This window comes from Scyliorhinus canicula, chromosome 16 (assembly GCF_902713615.1).
Source record: "Scyliorhinus canicula chromosome 16, sScyCan1.1, whole genome shotgun sequence".
NCBI classification, from domain to species: domain Eukaryota; kingdom Metazoa; phylum Chordata; class Chondrichthyes; order Carcharhiniformes; family Scyliorhinidae; genus Scyliorhinus; species Scyliorhinus canicula.
In genome coordinates, this window is record NC_052161.1 from 116509365 (window position 1) to 116527303 (window position 17939).

The 17939-nt window shown below is 49.4% G+C and overlaps 1 protein-coding gene across 2 annotated transcripts in view; it reads left to right on the top strand.

Annotated features, from left to right (window-relative positions):
- clcnk (chloride channel K) overlaps positions 1–17939 on the top strand; it is a 151424-nt gene that overhangs the window by 63601 nt on the left and 69884 nt on the right. Inside the window, exons 2-3 of one of the 2 annotated variants that reach the window (XM_038821627.1) lie at positions 1191–1363; positions 12989–13117. In XM_038821627.1, the coding sequence (XP_038677555.1) occupies positions 13066–13117 (52 nt within the window). In that variant the 5' untranslated portion in view covers positions 1191–1363; positions 12989–13065. Of the gene's footprint in view, positions 1–1190; positions 1364–8393; positions 8594–12988; positions 13118–17939 lie in introns of those variants that run through there. The other variant, XM_038821626.1, reaches the window with a different exon arrangement.

The following is a 17939-nucleotide window of genomic DNA, read 5'->3' on the forward strand; positions in this document are numbered from 1 at the left end:
GTCAGATGGTGCAGGGGTCAGCGTCTGGGCTTAACCCAGTAACCAGTCTACCTCGTGGAAAATCAATCTTGTGCTATCAGGGGAATGACGTCTGGACGTTGGGATGTGTGGAAAATTCTGCGGCTTCATTCCAGAGCAATGTCCTTCCCCCCCCCCCCCCCCCCCCCATCAATATTTTGTCAATGTAGATAGAAATCTGACAAAGCAGAAAGAAAGTGACTTGAGTTCTCAAGAGTTGCTTATCGTGAGTGGACTGAATGTCGATGTCATCATGTCCATTTATTTCTATTGAAACTCTTGAAAAGTGTTTAGCTCACCAGGCTAAATCGCTGGCTTTTAAAGCAGACCAAGGCAGGCCAGCAGCACGGTTCGATTCCCGTACCAGCCTCCCCGGACAGGTGCCGGAATGTGGCGACTAGGGGCTTTTCACAGTAACTTCATTGAAGCCTACTTGTGACAATAAGTGATTTTCATTTCATTTCATTTCACAGCTTATGGTTCCATTCTTTTTTAACTAAGGGGCAATTTAGAGTGGCCAATCCGCCTACCCTGCACATCTTTGGGTTGTGGGGGTGAAACCCACGCAGAAACGGGGAGAATGTGCAAGCTCCACATGGACAGTGACCCGGGGCCGGGATCGGACCCGGGTCCTCGGCACCGTGAGGCAGCAGTGCTAACCACTGCGCCGCCGTGCCTCCCGCATTCCATTCTAACCCGACTTCCATTTTTTTTTCTTGAACTCCGTCTTTCATCCATTTAATGGGCCCCTTAAAAAATAAAATTTCACACCTCTCCTGTGATTCAGTCTGTTTTAAACAACATTTACTTTTCAATTCAGGAATGGCAGTCAGTCGAGATGCTACGCTGCTTAATTTATGATGGTTTAGTGTAAAATCCCCCCAAAAAGTGTCTTCTCTTTCTTTCCCGGGATTTTGCAGACCTCGTGGTGAAGGTTTGTCCGAAATGATTCTTCTGTAGTTATCTTATGGAAGTTATGTTACATTTAGGTGAAGGTGAACATACTATTGGCCATTCTGTATTCTCCCTCTGTTTACCCGAACAGGCGCCGGAACGTGGCGACTCGGGTATTTTCACAGTAACTTCATTGCAGTGTTAGTGTAAGCCGACTTGTGATACTAATAAAGATTATTATTATTAATGTTTCTCTGTGAACTATCTTTCCCTTTCAGGGCTCCTCCGGGCTACGCAACACCAAAGTTCGAGCGAGCCGGGAGGAGATCACTGACCTTCGATTTCTTGGACCGAATGTGCGAATTGTGAGCTCTGACCTTGTCAGACATTGATGCTGGGCCCTTTAACTTCGTCTCCACTTTGCGGAACCCTGGATGACCGGTTCGAAAAGGTGAGAAGTAAATGAGGGAATCTAAAACACGGGAGTGGGGGGAGGGGCGCAGGGCCGGCTCAAGGCACCGGCAACTCGGGCAGTCGCCCGGGGCGCCATGTGCTGGGGGGCGCCAGAGACTCGGGTCCCGTGCATGCGCAGTTGGGCTGGTACCAACCAGCGCATGCGCGGTGGCCGCCCTCCCCCAAGGCGCCCCCCCACCCGGTCCGCCCCCCCCGCTCGGTCCACTCCCCCCCTCGGTCCTCCCCGCCCGCCCCCCCTCAGGCCCGCCCCCCCCCTCGGGTCCGCCCCCCCCCCCGCCCCCCCCTCGGGTCCATGCCCCCCCCCCTCGGCCCCGCCCTGCCCCCCCCTCGGCCCCGCCCCCCCCCTCGGCCCCGCTTGCCCCCCCGCCCCCCGGCCCCGCCCCCCCTCGTGGCCCCCCCCCCTCACCCCCCCCCTCGCCCCCCCCCCCGCCCCCCCCACCCCTCGGCCCCCCCCCCCACCCCTCGGCCCCGCCCCCCCAAGGGCGCCGAAGTTCAGCTTGCCCGGGACGCCAGCAACCCTAGGGCCAGCGCTGGAGGGGCGGTGTGGGGCCGCAGTCTCAGGACAAGGGGCTGATCACTTAGGTCTGAGATGAGGAGCAATTACTTCTCTCAGAGGGTTGCAACTCTTTGGAATTCTCCACCCCAGAGGGCTGTGAATTGTCCAATCGTTGTACACATTCCTGGTATTAGTCTGGTAAACCTTCTCTGAACTGCTTCCAATGCATTTACATATTTCCTTAAATAAGGAGACCAAGACTTGGATATAATACTCTAGATGTGGTCTCACCAATGCCCTGTACAAGTGAAGCATAATCTCCCTACTTCTGTATTCAGTTCCCCTCACAATAAATGATAACATTCTATTAGATTTCCTAATTACTTGCTGTACCTCTATACCAGTCTTTTGTGATTCATGCACTAGGGCGCCCAGGCCCCTCTGCCCCTCAGAGCTCTGCAATCTCTCACCACTTAGATAATGAGCTTCTTTTAATTCTTCCTGCAAAAATGGGCAATTTCACATTTGCCCAGACTACACTGCATTTGCAAGATCTTTGCCCACAATTTCCTGTTTGTGTACCACAATAATGTCATTTTAGCGTCAATTTCAGGCAACCACCCAGAAAATGGTCAGGTACCTGATGTGGACACCGGACGTGATTCTGCAGACTGGGGGTTGAGCGGAGATCCGGAATTACAGAACCTCGCCCAAATATTTTTGACTGAGTTGACCATTTTCTGTCTGTTAATTGAGCAGATTTAATCAGAAAATGCCTGCAGTGCAGGCCACCATATACCAGTCTTCAGCTGTGCACAGATTAGTCCCCTTGCTGTTTCTGTGCCTTATCATCTTCCTTATTGTGTGACTGTATCAGTTATTGAGGTTGTTCAGGGCTTCAATTCATTTTAATTAGTTAGGGCGAACAATTCCACCATCCCAACTCATTTCCTTCTGTATTCAGTTTTGGACAACATTCTTTTTTTTAAGTAAATTTAGAGTACCCAATTATTTCTCTCTTTTTTCAATTAAGGGGCAATTTAGCATGGCCAAGCCACCTACCTGCACATCTTTGGATTGTGGGGGGGTGAAACCCACGCAGACAGATTGTGCAAACTCCACACGGACAGTGACCCAAGGCTGGGATTCGAACCTGGGTCCTCAGTGCCGTAGGCAGCAATGCTAACCACTGCGCCACATGCCACCCCCAATTTTGGATAACATTCTTAACAATACCCTAGAATCCTCATGATTTCTTCCATCCCCTCTATTGGGTCCGATACATACAGAAGCAGGTCGTCTGCATAAAGCGAGATTCTGTGCTCCAACCCCCCCCCCCCCCCCCCCCCCCCCCACCCCCGGACCAGCCCCTTCCAGCCCCTTGAGGCTCTCAGAGCAATTGCCAGCGGCTCTATAGCTAGCGTGAACAACAGTGCGGAAAGGGGGCATCCCTGTCGCGTCCCCTGGTGCAGTCTAAAATAGTCCGATGTTGTCCTATTCGTCCGTACATTTGCCACAGGAGCCTGATACAGTAACCTGACCCAGTGAATAAAGCCCCGCCCAAATCCGAACTGTACCAGTACCTCCCACAGATAATCCCATTCTACCCGATCAAAAGCCTTTTCTGCATCCATTGCGATCACTACCTCCACCTCCCTACCTTCCGGGGGCATCATGATCACATTTAACAGCCTTCTTACATTGGCCACCAACTGCCTACCCTTAACAAACCCCGTCAGGTCCTCCCCAATAACGTCCGGAACACAATCCTCAATCCTGGAGGGCAAAATTTGGCCTGCAGTTTGCCGTCCACATTCAACAGGGATATCGGCCTGCAGGACCCACACAGGTCCGGGTTCTTGTCCAGCTTCAGAATCAGCGAAATTGTGGCCTGTGACATTGTCGGGGGCAGCACCCCTCTTTCCCTTTGCCTCATTGAACATCCTCATCAACACCGGCCCCAATATCCCAGAGAACTTTTTATAAAACTCCAATGGGTACTCGTCCGGCCCCGGGGCTTTACCCGCCTGCATGGCCTTCAGACCCTCCACTATCTCTTCCAACCCGATCGGGGCCCCCAGCCCTTCTACCAGCTCCCGTCCACCTTTGGGAAATTCAGCCCCCCCAGGAAGTGCCTCATCCCCTCCGGCCCCGTAGGGGGTTCCGACCTGTACAGCCTACTGTAGAAATCCCTAAATGCCTTATTCACCCCTGCTGAATCTCCAACCAGGTTCCCATCTTCGTCATTTACTTTCCCTATCTCCCTGGCTGCCTCCCTCTTTCTAAGGTGCTGTGCAAGTATTCTGCAGTCCTTCTCTCCATGCTCATATATCACCGCCCCCTCACCTTTCTCAGCTGCTCCACCGCCCTCCCTGTGGATAACAAGCCGAACTCTGCCTGTAGCCTCCGCCGTTCCCTTAAAAGCCCTGCCTCTGGGGTCTCCGCATACCTCCTATCGATCTGTCGTATCTCCTTAACCAGTCGGTCCATCTCTGCCCTGTGTACCTTCTCCCTATGGGCCCGTATCAAGATCAGCTCCCCTCTGACCACCGCCTTCAGTGCTTCCCAGACCATCGCTGCTGAAATTTCCCCCGTGTCGTTGACCTGCAGGTAGTTCTGGATACATTTCCTCAGCCGCTCGCACACCCCTTCGTCAGCCAAAAGTCCCACATCTAACCTCCAGTGCGGGCGCTGGTTACTGTCTTTACTAACCTGCAGGTCAACCCAGTGCAGAGCATGGTCTGGGATTGTGATCGGCGAGTACCCCTTGTCCCCCCACCCCTGCCAGTAAGGCCCTGCTCAAAATAAAGAAATCGATCTGGGAGTACACTTCATACACGTGTGAGTAGAAGAAGAACTCCTTCACCCTTGGCTGCCCAAATCTCCATGGATCCACCCCCCCCCCCCCCCCCCCCCCCCCCCCCCCCCCATCTGCTCCATGAACCCTTTTAGTTCCTTTGCCATTGCTGGCACCTGGCCTGTTTTCGAGCTTGACCAGTCCAAGCCAGTGTCAATAACCGTGTCGAAGTCCCCTCCCATGACCAACCTGTGCGACTCCAGGTCCTGTATCTTCCCCAGCATCCTCTTTATAAACTCCACATCATCCCAATTTGGCGCATGCACATTTACTAATACCATCTACACCCCCTCCATTATCCCACTGACCCTAATGTACCGACCTCCCACATCCGAGACTATTCTACCCGCTTCAATCACCACCCGCTTCTTGATCAGGATTGCGACCCCTCTAGTCTTTGAGTCTAGTCCCGAGTGAAAGAACTGACTGACCCATCCTTTCCTCAATCTAATCTGGTCAGTTAGTCTAAGGTGCGTCTCCTGCAACATTACCATGTCCGCCTTCAGTCCCCTCAGATGCACGAACACACGTGCCCTCTTGACCGGCCAATTTAACCCTCGAACATTTCAGGTGATCAGCCTAGTTGGGGGGCTAATTGCCCCCCCCTTCGCCGATCAGCCATCCCCTTTTTTGGGCCCGCCTCCAGCCCATGTTCCGCACCTCCATCGGCCTGCCCCTAGGTAGCCTCCGCCCCCCAACCCTCTCTCTGTCCCTTAGCCCAAGTCCCTCCCTCGTCAGCAGAACATTTGCCCCCCTCCCCCCCCTAGCAACAACACTCTGTAACCCACCCCGTTAATAAACCGAACATATGCACATCCACCACTGCGCTTCGCGAGCTAGCCCGCCCAGCTAGCTTGGTGGCCCCCATCCCTGGTACCGGATAGTCTCCCACCTATTTTTCCCTCCCACCATCCCCTCCACTCATACAAACATACTCCAACATTAAACAATCCCCACACAATTGCCCGACAGAAAAACACCAAGCATAGCTCCATCCCCCAACAGCGCAAATGAAAACCTTAACTCACTCAGCTCTACAGCTGGTCTCAAATCAATACGGAAGGCATTACAAACAGCTTCCACAAAACAAAAAACGAGAAACTTTATTTTTAAAAAGAACAGAAAAACAAACAAAAAACAAAACAAGAACGTTGCAGCAAAGTTAAAACGTTCTCAGTCCACCACCAATCCTTCCCTTTTTGCGAAGTCCAGCGCGTCCTGAGGCGACTCGAAATGAAAGTGCTGTTCTTAGTGCGTGACCCAGAGACGGGCCGGGTATAACAGTCCGAACTTCATCTTTTCTTAAAAAGGATCGACCTAATCTGGTTGAAGCCTGCTCTTCTCCTGGCCATTCCACACTCAGGTCTTGGTAGACCCGCAGGATACTATTGTCCCATTTACAGTTCCGTGTCTGCTTGGCCCACTGTAAAATGCGCTCCTCATCCAGGTACCTGTGGAATCTCACCACCATTGCCCGGGGGGGTCGCCCATTCGCGGCTTCCTCACAAGTGCTCTGTGAGCCCTGTCCACCTCCAAGGGTCGGGAGAATGCCCCATCCCCCAGCAGCTTCTCAAACATGTCTGCGATGTATGCCCCAGCGTCCGCTCCTTCGGACCCCTCTGGGAGCCCAACGATTCTCAAGTTCTGCCGGCGGGACCTATTCTCTAGGTCCTCCACCTTCGTCTGGAGCCTTTTCTGCTGGTCTCTCAGCATCCCCACCTCCAACTCCACAGCAGTTTGATGTTCCTCCTGCACAGCCAGCGCCTTCTCCACCTTCTGGATCGCTCGGTCTTGGGCGTCCAATCTAAGCTCCAGCCACTCAATTGACTCTTTTATCGGGTCCAAGCAGTCCCGTTTCTGCTTAGCAAAGCCTTTTTGAATAACTTGCATCAGCTGCTCTGTTGACCGCTGGGTCGACAAGCCAGAGGTCCCGGTCCTCCACCATGCTGTCTCCTGCTGCAGCTTCAGCCCAAGCCTTCTCTGTCTTTCTGTTTCTGCCTTTACGAGCACTTCTAGTCCTTCTCTCCATGCACCGATGTGGGAATTCAGTACACAATTGCCTCTGTCATCAGTTTTTCAATTCAAGTCCGGTAGAAAATCAAGGGAAAAGGTTCAAAAGTCCGACCAGAGCAGGAGCCACAAAATGTGCGACTTATTCATTCATAGCCGTCACTGGGGCCGGGATTCTCCCCTACCCGGCAGGGCGGGGGGTCCCGGAATGATGGAGTGGCGTGAACCACTCCGGCGTCGGGCCACCCCAAAGGTGCGGATGTCTCCACACCTTTAGGGGCCAAGCCCTAACATTGAGGGGCTAGGCCCGTGCCGGAGTGGTTGGCGCTCCGCTGGCTGGCGTGGAAGGCATTTGGCACAACGGCAGCTGGGGCCGAAGGGATTTCGCCGGCTGGCGGACGTCCACACATGCGCCGGAGTGTCAGCGGCTGCTGACGCCATCCCTGCGCATGCGCAGGGGAGGGGGTCACTTCCGCCTCCGCCATGGTGAAGACTATGGCGAAGGCGGAAGGAAGAGAGTGCCCCCACGGCACAGGCCCGCCCGCCGATCGGTGGGCCCCGATCGCGGGCCAGGCCACCGTAGGGGCACACCCCGGCGCCAGATTGCCCCGCGCCCCCCCCTCCAGGACCCCAGAGCCCGCCCGCGCCGCCTGCTCCCGCCGGTAAGGTACGTAGTTTGATCCACGCCAGCGGGAGAGGCATGACAGTGGCGGGACTTTGGCCCACCCGGGCTGGAGAATCGCCGGGGGGGGGGGGGGGGGGGGCACGCCGACCGGCGCGGAGCGATTCCCGCCCCTGCCGAATCTCCGGTGCCGGAGAATTCTGGACACGGCGGGGGCGGGATTGACGCCGGCCCCCGGCGATTCTCCGACCTGGCGGGGGATCGGAGAATCCCAACACGGAAGTCTCGTCCTGCCAAAAGTTAATAGACTTTTAGCTGGCCTGGCCCATTCCCCGCCATGGTGGCATATGTCTCAAATTAAAGTTAAGCACTAGCCTATTGGCATGGAGGATAGTCTTAAAATGAAGAGCCAGCTATAGTTTGAGGCAGGAAATCAGGAAGCACGTGATGGAGCGGAAATTTGGTGGACCTAATAGATGTTGGATCAATGGAAATGTTTAAGGCTGAGATCAATAGATTTTTACTAGGTAAGGATATCAAGGGATATGGAGCAAAGACAGATAAGTTAAGGACAAGATCCCTCATGAATGGCAGAACAGGCTCAAAGGGCTGAATCGCCTCCTTCTGTCTCTATATAAAAGTTTGAAGAAGAAATGCATCAAATGGCAAACTGGGGAGGCACGTTTCAACAATGGTCCCCAATTGGCCCCCAGAGGCAGTGGGAATTAAGATTTAATAAATGGCAGCATTCTAATAAATAAACTCGTCCTGGGTGGTAATGGAAGTTTGCATTATTCGGTTGGTGGCTTTCAAATGCTTTCTTCAAGTTGGGTCCTTTTGAAAAAGCCTTTGACTCTTACAGAAGTGACTTCCAAGGGCAAGCAGGTTGTGACTGTAAATGTTATGTGAGCTATGTAGGGGGTGGAGTGGGGAAGGGGGGGCGGGTGGTGGGTGGTGTTGCAGGTGCTTTCATCCTGTTTATACCAGGTTTGCAGCAAACCGCTGCGTGGTTCAGGTGTACCAGGCAAGGGACAGTTCGCAAGGGACAGAGTGTGTGTGTGTGTGTGTGTGATGACTGGCACAGGAAGCTGGTAATGCCTTATGTCTGCAATGAGCGAAGTATGGAGACAAGAGAATTCTCCCACTCTGGGAGCAGAGAAAAGTATTCTTCTGCAGCAAAACATTCGGAGACCATGGCCCAAAACCAGGAAGAACGTGACAGGTAAGTAAGAACGAGTAACCTTCCAACTTTCGAGGTCTGTCTAACTTTTTCACCGAGTATCACTCGTACATCTTAATTAACAAATGTGCCATTGGCGAATTTGTAATATTTACAGGACTAAGAGAACCATCCTTATTCAGTGCATCTATTGTAGTTTGTTACATATGGCTGGTCTTTAAACCTGAGGAGCAAGCTCGATAATCAGGTACAGGGTATCACTGGTTATCATCGCCAGCAGATAGGTCTAGTATACAGTAAGGAGCAATTCCACACTCCTTAGCAAAGTCTAACTGCATTCAGAATTCTTAAACCGGTTCTAACTTTGTTCTGTTGTCATTCTGATATACGCAGAGGTGCTAATGTCATGAATTTTAATGTGTGACTGCTTGAATGTTGATTATGTTTGCTGGCCAGCAAGGTCTAGATTTCCAGCAGTTTGTCATCCTCCGTGGAGTGGAGCACTGTGCCTCTTTCCTTATTCTAGATAATTATCAAAAGCAGGTAAATTGGTGGGTTTGGATAGTCTGTATCCATTGGGAGAACCCATAATGTAACAAACCAGCGAAAGGAAACTTAAATTCATAGTATCAATATTGCAGGAAAACAAGTCACCTTCATTATTACAGTTTTGTGTTCAATTAGAGTAGAGTGAGCTTATTTCACGATATTATGATCTTACAAGAAGTGTAACTAGGGTCATTTAAATTGAGGAACTATTTCACGGGGAAGTAGCATAAACTTCCTTGTGTTGGCATTCTCTGAGAATGAATGCGGCCAACACTTCAGCACTAATAAGTGTGTTTAATTGATCATACAGACAGTGTGCAGCTATTGCTAGCTCCATGCAATCTGTTAAGTAGTTATTAAGTGCTGGCTTTCATCAGAATGACTGTGTATGATTGAGTCTGCTCGGCAGGTGCAAAGCATTAACTGTTTTTTCCTATCAAAAACAGTGGACTTTTGATATTTGGTACACTTTCAAAGAATTTAGATTTTGGAAACAGGGGAGTTTATGGATCAGACAAATTAATGGCGTGAATAACAACGGGGTAAATTAAATTCCTGGTTCCACTTTTAACAATCCAGTGATATCCAGAAAGTCGCCTGCAATGGCTTGAATTTCCGCCATACACCATTACCTTCAGTCCCTCAAGCATCAATTATTGGCACCGCCTTATTTCCTGTTTAAATGCCATCGCTTGGCAACTTCAAAGATACAATGTTGGGGCAACATGGTGGCGCAGTGATTAGCACTGCTGCCTCTCGGCACCGAGGACCCGGTTGCGATCCCAGCACCGGGTCTCTGTCTGTGTGGAGTTTACACATTCTCCCCGTGTCTGCGTGGGTCTCACCCCCACAAACTCAAAGATGTGCAGGGTAGGTGGATTGGCCAGGCTAAATTGCCCCTTCATTAGACCATTAGAAAGGCAGCTCCTTCCACCACCATAACATTGCTCACCTGTCTTTGCTTACCAGCTCTAAAATCAGTCATCCATGCTTTTGACTTGACTATTTCAGTGCTTTCCTAGCTGGCTTAACATCTTCTGTCCTCTATAAATGTGGCCTTACCTAATTCTGCTGCCCATGTCCTAACCCATACCATTGCTGCTGTACTTACTGCCCTACATAGACTGCCAGTATGCCCAAGCCTTGATATTAAAATTCTCATCCTCGTTTTCAAATTCTTCCATGGCCTCTTCCCCTCCCTCACTTTATGACCTCCACCCGCCCTTCAACTTTCTGATCCTCCAAGTCTGGCCTCTTATGCCTTATGCTTTTTCATTCCCTTCACTCCATTATTGGCAGCTGTCAGCCATCTATGTCCTAAACTCGGGAGTTTCTTCCCCAAACCTCTCCACCACTGTCTCCTTCTTTAAGATTTTCCTTAAAATCTACATCATTAACCATGTGTTTAGTTATCTATTCTAATGTCCCCCTTCTCTGACTCAGTATCAACCTTTGCTGGCTAATGTTCCTATGGGACACTATACAGCACTAATGATGTTATATTAATGCGTGCTGTCAGTGATTGTCATGTAAATCCAAGCAAATGAAATATGCATTAGCCAGATTTAGCAGAATTGTGTGAAGAGGCATTCTGAATAATGACCTGTTCAAAGCTTTTTCCACAGTTTTAAAGTAGATAACACGAACAAAGGGAAAAAACTATTAAATGTATAGATACCTCCCCTTATTGCGCATGGATTATGTAACAGTAACTTGGCTGAAAAAGCCATTCCTTCTTACAGATTCTGAGCAATTGCGCTATTGTGGATTCGATCCAAAGTGCATAACTGCCCGAAACATCCAAGTAAATAAAATGAAATTCTCCCTGACCTCAAACGTAATTGAACAAAATCTCCAGGATAGGGATCTAACATTAGAACCTACGTTACTGAGCCATGACCAGTTACATTCCTCAGATAATATTTCTATGGTTGCAGTAGCAGGAGACCCACTATGTGCCATAGAGCAGTGTGTGCAATATTGTCCATGGTCTACAAATTGTAATTCAGTTCTTTTTTTTAAGGAGTAACAACTTTCATTATGCCTCTGTGCAACTTGCCTAATCTCCAGTTTAATAAGGGGTTTGTAAACCATGTAGTTTGTAGAGAAGGTTACGTGAGGGAAAAGTACAGAAGTAGTGCACTTCCAGCAAGATAGGGAATTGAAAGCAATTCCCATTAAAATAATGCAATTCCAATTCTGAGTTAATTAAGAAAGCCACAGAGGATACAGGAAGTATTTCTTAACAGGGCACAGATTGTAAAGCGAAGGTGGGGGTAACCCCCCAAAATGTGAAGAGAGTTGGAGGATGCGACTCTGCAAAGTTTGATGGCATTAATTATATATGCACTATTCTTGAGCAATTATCCCTCTTGCTCTTTTCTTCAGATGATGTCAGTCGGTGTGTTGTGTTATCAGTGTGGGGTCAATTACTGCCATAGAAGTTACAACACTGATGGTATGAATCTGGAGCCATCCATTGACCGGTCTCCTGTGACCCATTTAAGTAACCATGTATCATATATGACACCAGATTGTTAACGTTGGCAGAGTATTTGCCCACATGACGTAATGGCTCGAACCCTGGTGAACTCCTCAGACAATGTCAACATGCCCATTAACGATAACATATAAAGTTACAGTATGGGAACCCTTGCTGATCCTTCCACTCCCCAGCTCAAGGCAGAGAAGCCAATGATTGTGTTACATCAGCAGCATAGATTGGAACCTTTAAGTATTTAGGGCAGCATGGTGGCGCAGTGGTTAGCACTGCTGCCTCACGGCGCAGAGGTCCCAGGTTCAATCCCGGCTCTGGGTCGCTGTCCGTGTGGGGTTTGCACATTCTCCCTGTGTTTGCATGGGTTACCCAAAGACATGCAGGGTAGGTGGATTGGCCACACTAAATTGCCCCTTAATTGGAAAAAATGAATTGGGTACTCTAAATTTATTTATTTTTTGATAAATTTAGAATACCCAATTATTTTTTCCAATTAAGGGGCAATCTAATGTGGCCAATCCACCTAACTTGCAAATCTTTGGGTTGTGGGGGTGAAACCCACGCAGACACGGGGAGAACGTGCAAACTCTACACGGACAGTGACTAAATTTATTTTTAAAAAGTATTTATGGCTCAGTTAATTATTGCTTTCAGAATTGAACTGTTGGGGAGCCATAAGCAAAGCACAATAACCCGGATTATGCGGTAAGCAATGAACAGAAAATGCAGATCGCCATTCATTGCACTTTTACAGAATCTCCAACAATAATTAAAACCTGAAGGAGTGACATTCCACACTTGTAAAAAAAATTCAGTGACGGAGAGACTGCTCGGTGGTACTTAAAACTTATCAGACTGTTAGAAATTCACCTTGAATGGACAACCTATAACTTTTCTGGTATCTTTTTTTTCTTTTCTGGTATCTTTAATGGATATCCTGTAAATATGGACAGAGAACTTCATGTGTTTTGAAGCTGTATGCAATAGCAAGGCGCCACTGTACTTGAGCAGGGCGAAGCCTCTTAATTTCCATGTTCAACTGCACATGCGCAGATGCCAAATGTTGGGGTGAATTCTACACCGGTGAGATTCTCCATCCGTGGATTTCCCGATGGCATGAGGGGGCTACTATGGGAAATCCCTTTGTCCGGTGGCGGGAACAGAGAATCCCACTGCCAGCGCCGTTGCGCCCCCGAAGAATACGTGGCTGGGTAGGTGGGGAATTCATCCCAGTGTGTCAGATTTGTGCTACAATAACGGTGAGCTTTGATCGCCTCACTGTTACAATTGCCTCAAAACCCAATGACCAACTTAGCAGTCTCGAAAATGACAGTCACTTGGATGCCCCTATTAATGAATACTTTTCCTGCTCCTTTTGCTCTGTTCTGCAGGATGCTTGGGTTTTATCAAGCGGCAACTCTTCCGTGTCGGAGACGACTGGTATTTTCTCTTCATTCTTGGCGTGTTAATGGCTCTCATTAGTTTTGCACTGGACTTCACAGTGGTCAAACTTCTCAAAGGTAAGCAGAGACAGAGATTTATATTATTTGTTTCGCTGTGTGTTCCTTTTTGGTGATAAATCTGTCTATCTACCTTGTTCCTAGGAGGACCGCAGATTGCTCAGCAACGTGCCTTTATATAAGTTGAGACATTAGGGTTCGGGTCAGACTGCTTAGGATTGAATTTTCATCTATCTGAGAATGAGCAGAACATGTTACATGCAGTATATCTGAATCTTGTTCTTGTAGCGTAATGTCGTATATTAGACCAAGTCCCACAAAGGGTTAACTGTAATAGCCTGTAGTGTCATAAGAAAAAAAACATAAGAACATAACATAAGAACTAGGAGCAGGAGTAGGCCATCTGGCCCCTCGAGCCTGCTCCGCCATTCAATGAGATCATGGCTGATCTTTTGTGGACTCAGCTCCACTTTCCGGCCCGAACACCATAACCCTTAATCCCTTTATTCTTCAAAAAACTATCTATCTTTACCTTAAAAACATGTGTCAGAGAAGGAAATGACATATACACCAGTGATCTGAGAGTCTGGGAGAAAGCAACTTGGAAAAAGCTATTGTAAAGGGATAGTCTCATAACTAAACATGTTACGGTTGCCAAAGTGTTTGCACAATAGTATAGTTGATAGAAGAAAACTAACAACTCCAGAGAGGTTGGAGACCAATTACAAGATGGACCGCCTGCACTGGCATTTTTACAAAAGCTGCTAAGATCCCGGACCAGATCCCAACATTTGTTAGGATACCGGACAAGAACTCCAAATGCTTGTTTAAAATTTGTAAAACTGAGGAAAGGATATTTCGCTCCAGGAGTGATTCTACTGACAACAGAGCAAAGGTATATTCAACTTTTTTATTAACACAGGACTAAACTAAATTAACATCACAGAAAATAGCTTACAATTAACAGTTAACAGTTAAATGATTCTTAAAAATAAATGGATCACTTTGACTTCCAACTTACATATTCTCTATCTCCAATTAAGCAACGCCAATCACAGGTCAAAAGTCACTTATAAATAAAGTTAGCAAACACGGGGTTACTTGCTGTACACTTGAATAGAGATTTATTGGAAAGACTGTTTGAAGACTGCTTAACCTGGCAGCCTTTTGCAAAAGCTGCTGCTCACCTGAAAGCTCTGAGCAAAACTAAAAACTAAACTGGCTGCTGCAGACCTGGCTCCTCATTAATTACATCATCGTTTATCCTACTGAGATCCCCTGACCTGCTTATTTTAGTCTAAACACAATGGGCGTGATTCTCCGACCCCCCGCGTGGTTGGAGAATCGCCGGGGGGTGGCGTGAATGCCGCCCCGCCGCTGGCTGCCGAATTCTCCGGCGCCGGGGTTTTGGCGGGGGTGGGAATCATGCCGCGCCGGTCGGCGGCCGCTAGCAGTGGCCCCCCAGCGACTCTCCGGCCCGCGATGGGGCGAGTGGCCGCCCGTTTTTGGTCGGTCCCGCCGGCGTAAATTAGACCAAGTCCTTAACGATGGGACCTGGCTCTGCGGGCGGCCTGCGGAGTCCTCTAGGGGGCGCAGGGGGATCTGGCCTGGCCAGCGATCGGGGCCCACCAATCCATGGGCGGGCCTGTGCCGTGGGGGCACTCTTTCCCTCCGCACCGGCCGCTGCAACGGTCCGCCATGGCCGGTGCGGAGAAGAACCCTCCTGCGCTGGGATCACGTCAGCACACGCTGGCGCTCCCGCGCATTCGCCAACTCGCGCCGGCCGGCGGAGACCCTTCTGCGCTGGTTGGCGTGGCGCCAAACACTCCGGCGCCGTCCTAGCCTCTGAAGGTGCAGAGGATTCCGCACCTTCGGGGTGGCCCAATGCTGGAATGGTTCACGCCACTCCTGGGCGCTGGTGTGGCTCACCCCACCGGTTTGCGGAGAACCCCACCCAATGTCTCAAATTATCTACTCTCCAGGGAATATTCAGCAATCATAACAAAATTCCATTAGGCATTATATAGATGAACTTATTAGGCCTTATATAGGCCTCACAACGCCAGAGACCCGGGTTCAATTCCAGCCTTGGTTAACTGTCTGTTTGGAGTTTGCACATTCTCCCCGTGTCTGTATGGGTTTCCTCCAGGTGCTATGGTTTCATCCCACAGTCCAAAGATGTGCAGGTTAGGTGGATTAGTCATGCTAAATTGCCCATCGTGTCCAAAAGGTCAGCTAGGGTTGCAGGGATAAGACAAGGGGGTAGGCTTAGGTAGGGTGCTCTTTCAGAGGGCTGGTGTAGGCTTGATGGACTGAATGGCCTCCTTCTGCACTGTGGGGATTCTATCATTCTATAGTTGGAATGAATAAGGATCACACATTTACGACATCTTAATTGTATATTTTGCAACCATAGAGCATCCTATCCGGCTGCATCACAGCCTGGTATGGCAACTGCTCGGCCCAAGATCACAAGAAACTGCAGATTGGTGAACTCAGCCCAACGCATCACACAAGCTTGCCACCCTCACATTGATTCTGTCTACACCTCTCGCTGCCTCAGGAAGGCAGACAGCATTATCAGAAACTCCTTCCACCCAGGCTTTGCCTTCTTCCAGACCCTTCCATCGGGTAGTAGGTACAGAAGTCTGAAGACTCGCAAATCCAGACATAGGAACAGCTTCTTCCCCACAGCTACAAAACTCCTCAACGAGTTCACTCTTTAGGCACATGTTTCACTCTACCATACTTACAGTGAAAACATTCACCTCAGAGGACAATATATATACACAAACATAAGAAATAGGATCAGGAGTAGGCCATTCAGCCCCTCAAGCCTGCTCCGCCGGTCAATAAGATCAAGGCTGTTCTGTTTGTGTTGAGTTCTACATTCCCCATCTACCCCCCCCGTTAACCTTGATTCCCTTGCCCAACAAGAATCTATCTACATCCGCCTTAAAATTATACAATGAATCTGCTTCCACTGCTTCCTGAGGCAGAGAGTTCCAAAGTTGCACAACAATGAGAGAAAAATTCTCCTCATCTCTGTCATAGAAGGGTGATCCCTAATTTTAAAGCAGTGCCCCTAGCTCCTGACTCACCAACAAGAGGAAACATCCTTTCCAAGTCCACATGGTCGAGACCATTCAGGACCTTATTAACTTCAATCAAGTCCCCTCTCTCTTCCATTTCCAGAGTGGGCGGCACAGTAGCACAGTGGTTAGCACTGTGGCTTCACAGCTCCAGGGTCCCAGGTTTGATTCCCGGCTTGGGTCACTGTCTGAGCAGAGTCTGCACGTTCACCCCATGTCTGCGTGGGTTTCCTCCGGGTGCTCCGGTTTCCCCCCACAGTCCAAAGATGTGCAGGTTAGCTGGATTGGCCATTGCTAAATTGCCCTTAGTGTCCAAAAAGGTTAGGAGGGGTTACTGGGTTACAGGGATAGGGTGAAAAGTGTGGGCTTAAGTGGGGTGGTCTTTCCAAGGGTCGGTGCAGACTCGATGGGCCAAATGGCCTCCTTCTGCACTGTAAATTCTATGTTCTAAGCCACCCCTCACTCTTCTAAACTCCGATGGAAACAAGCTCAGGCTGTCCAGACTATCCTCATGAGACAACCCACTCATTCCAGGTATCAACCTCGTAAACTTCCTCTGAACCACCTTCAATGAATTAACTTCCTTCCTTAAATAAGGAGACCTAAACTGCAAACAATATTATAAATGTGATCTAACCAATGCCCTGTATCATTGAAGCATTATATCCTTAAAAGTACCAGATTCCTACCTTTATTGCAGCACTGGCACCTCCTCCAAGTTGGCAACCTTCATCTTAACCAAGTTATTAGATTGCACAGGGCATCATAGCCAAACTCAATTCTGTCCTTACCCACCATAAAAACATGGACCCTTTTCAGTCACTGGATTGTGATCAGGGCTGGCTGGACGCGATCTTTCTCTACACCAGGGGCACTGCGGCCAATTGTACATCCCCAACTGCTGACTCCTGCTTGAGATAGGTTAACAGCACAGAGTGGGGTTTGAACTTGAGGCATTTCACATCTGTATATAATAATAATAATCTTGATTGTCACAAGTAGGCTTACATTAACACTGCAATGGAGTTACCGGGAAAAGCCCCTAGTTGCCACACTCCAGCTCCTGTTCAGTTACATAGAGGGAGAATTCAGAATGTCAAAATTACCTAACAGCACGTCTTTCGGGACTTGAGGGAGGAAACCGGAGCACCCGGAGGAAACTCTCGCAGACACGGGGAGAATGTGTAGACTCAGCACAGACAGTGACCCAAGCCGGGAATCGAACCTGGGACCCCGCCACTGTGAAGCTACAATGCTAACCACTGTGCTACCGTATATGTTTGTCTTTAACCACCAATTAAGCTGCTTCCTACTATTATCAATGAATAAACAAGTCAGAAAAGCAGGGCATGCCTGTTATAAGGTCTTATATAAGGTAGAATGGAGATGGATCACCGGACTGCTAGGTGCTTAGTGCTTAGTGAGATCTAATGGCTTCATTCACCATGGGCGCAATCCCATTATGACTGCTAAATCTTGCGCGAGGGCCAAATCTGGATTTGCGCCAATGAGATCTCAGTTTGAGATTTTCCCCGCCCTCAGTTGTGTTGACCACGCCGGGGGGCGTAGAGGTGCCTGGAAGCCCCGGGGGTTGAAGCAAAAGGCTGGGCATTCCCTGGCATCACTCCCAGATAATTCCCTCTGGCAGTACAAAGTGGGCACGTGAAGCGGGCAGTGCCAAAGGGGCTTTGGCGAGATGTGGCGTGGCTTGCCATTGGGTTGGGCCGGGAGTTGCCGTGATGCTGGGAGGGCTCCTGATCTTCATGGGGTTGGAGATAGCCTTATATATA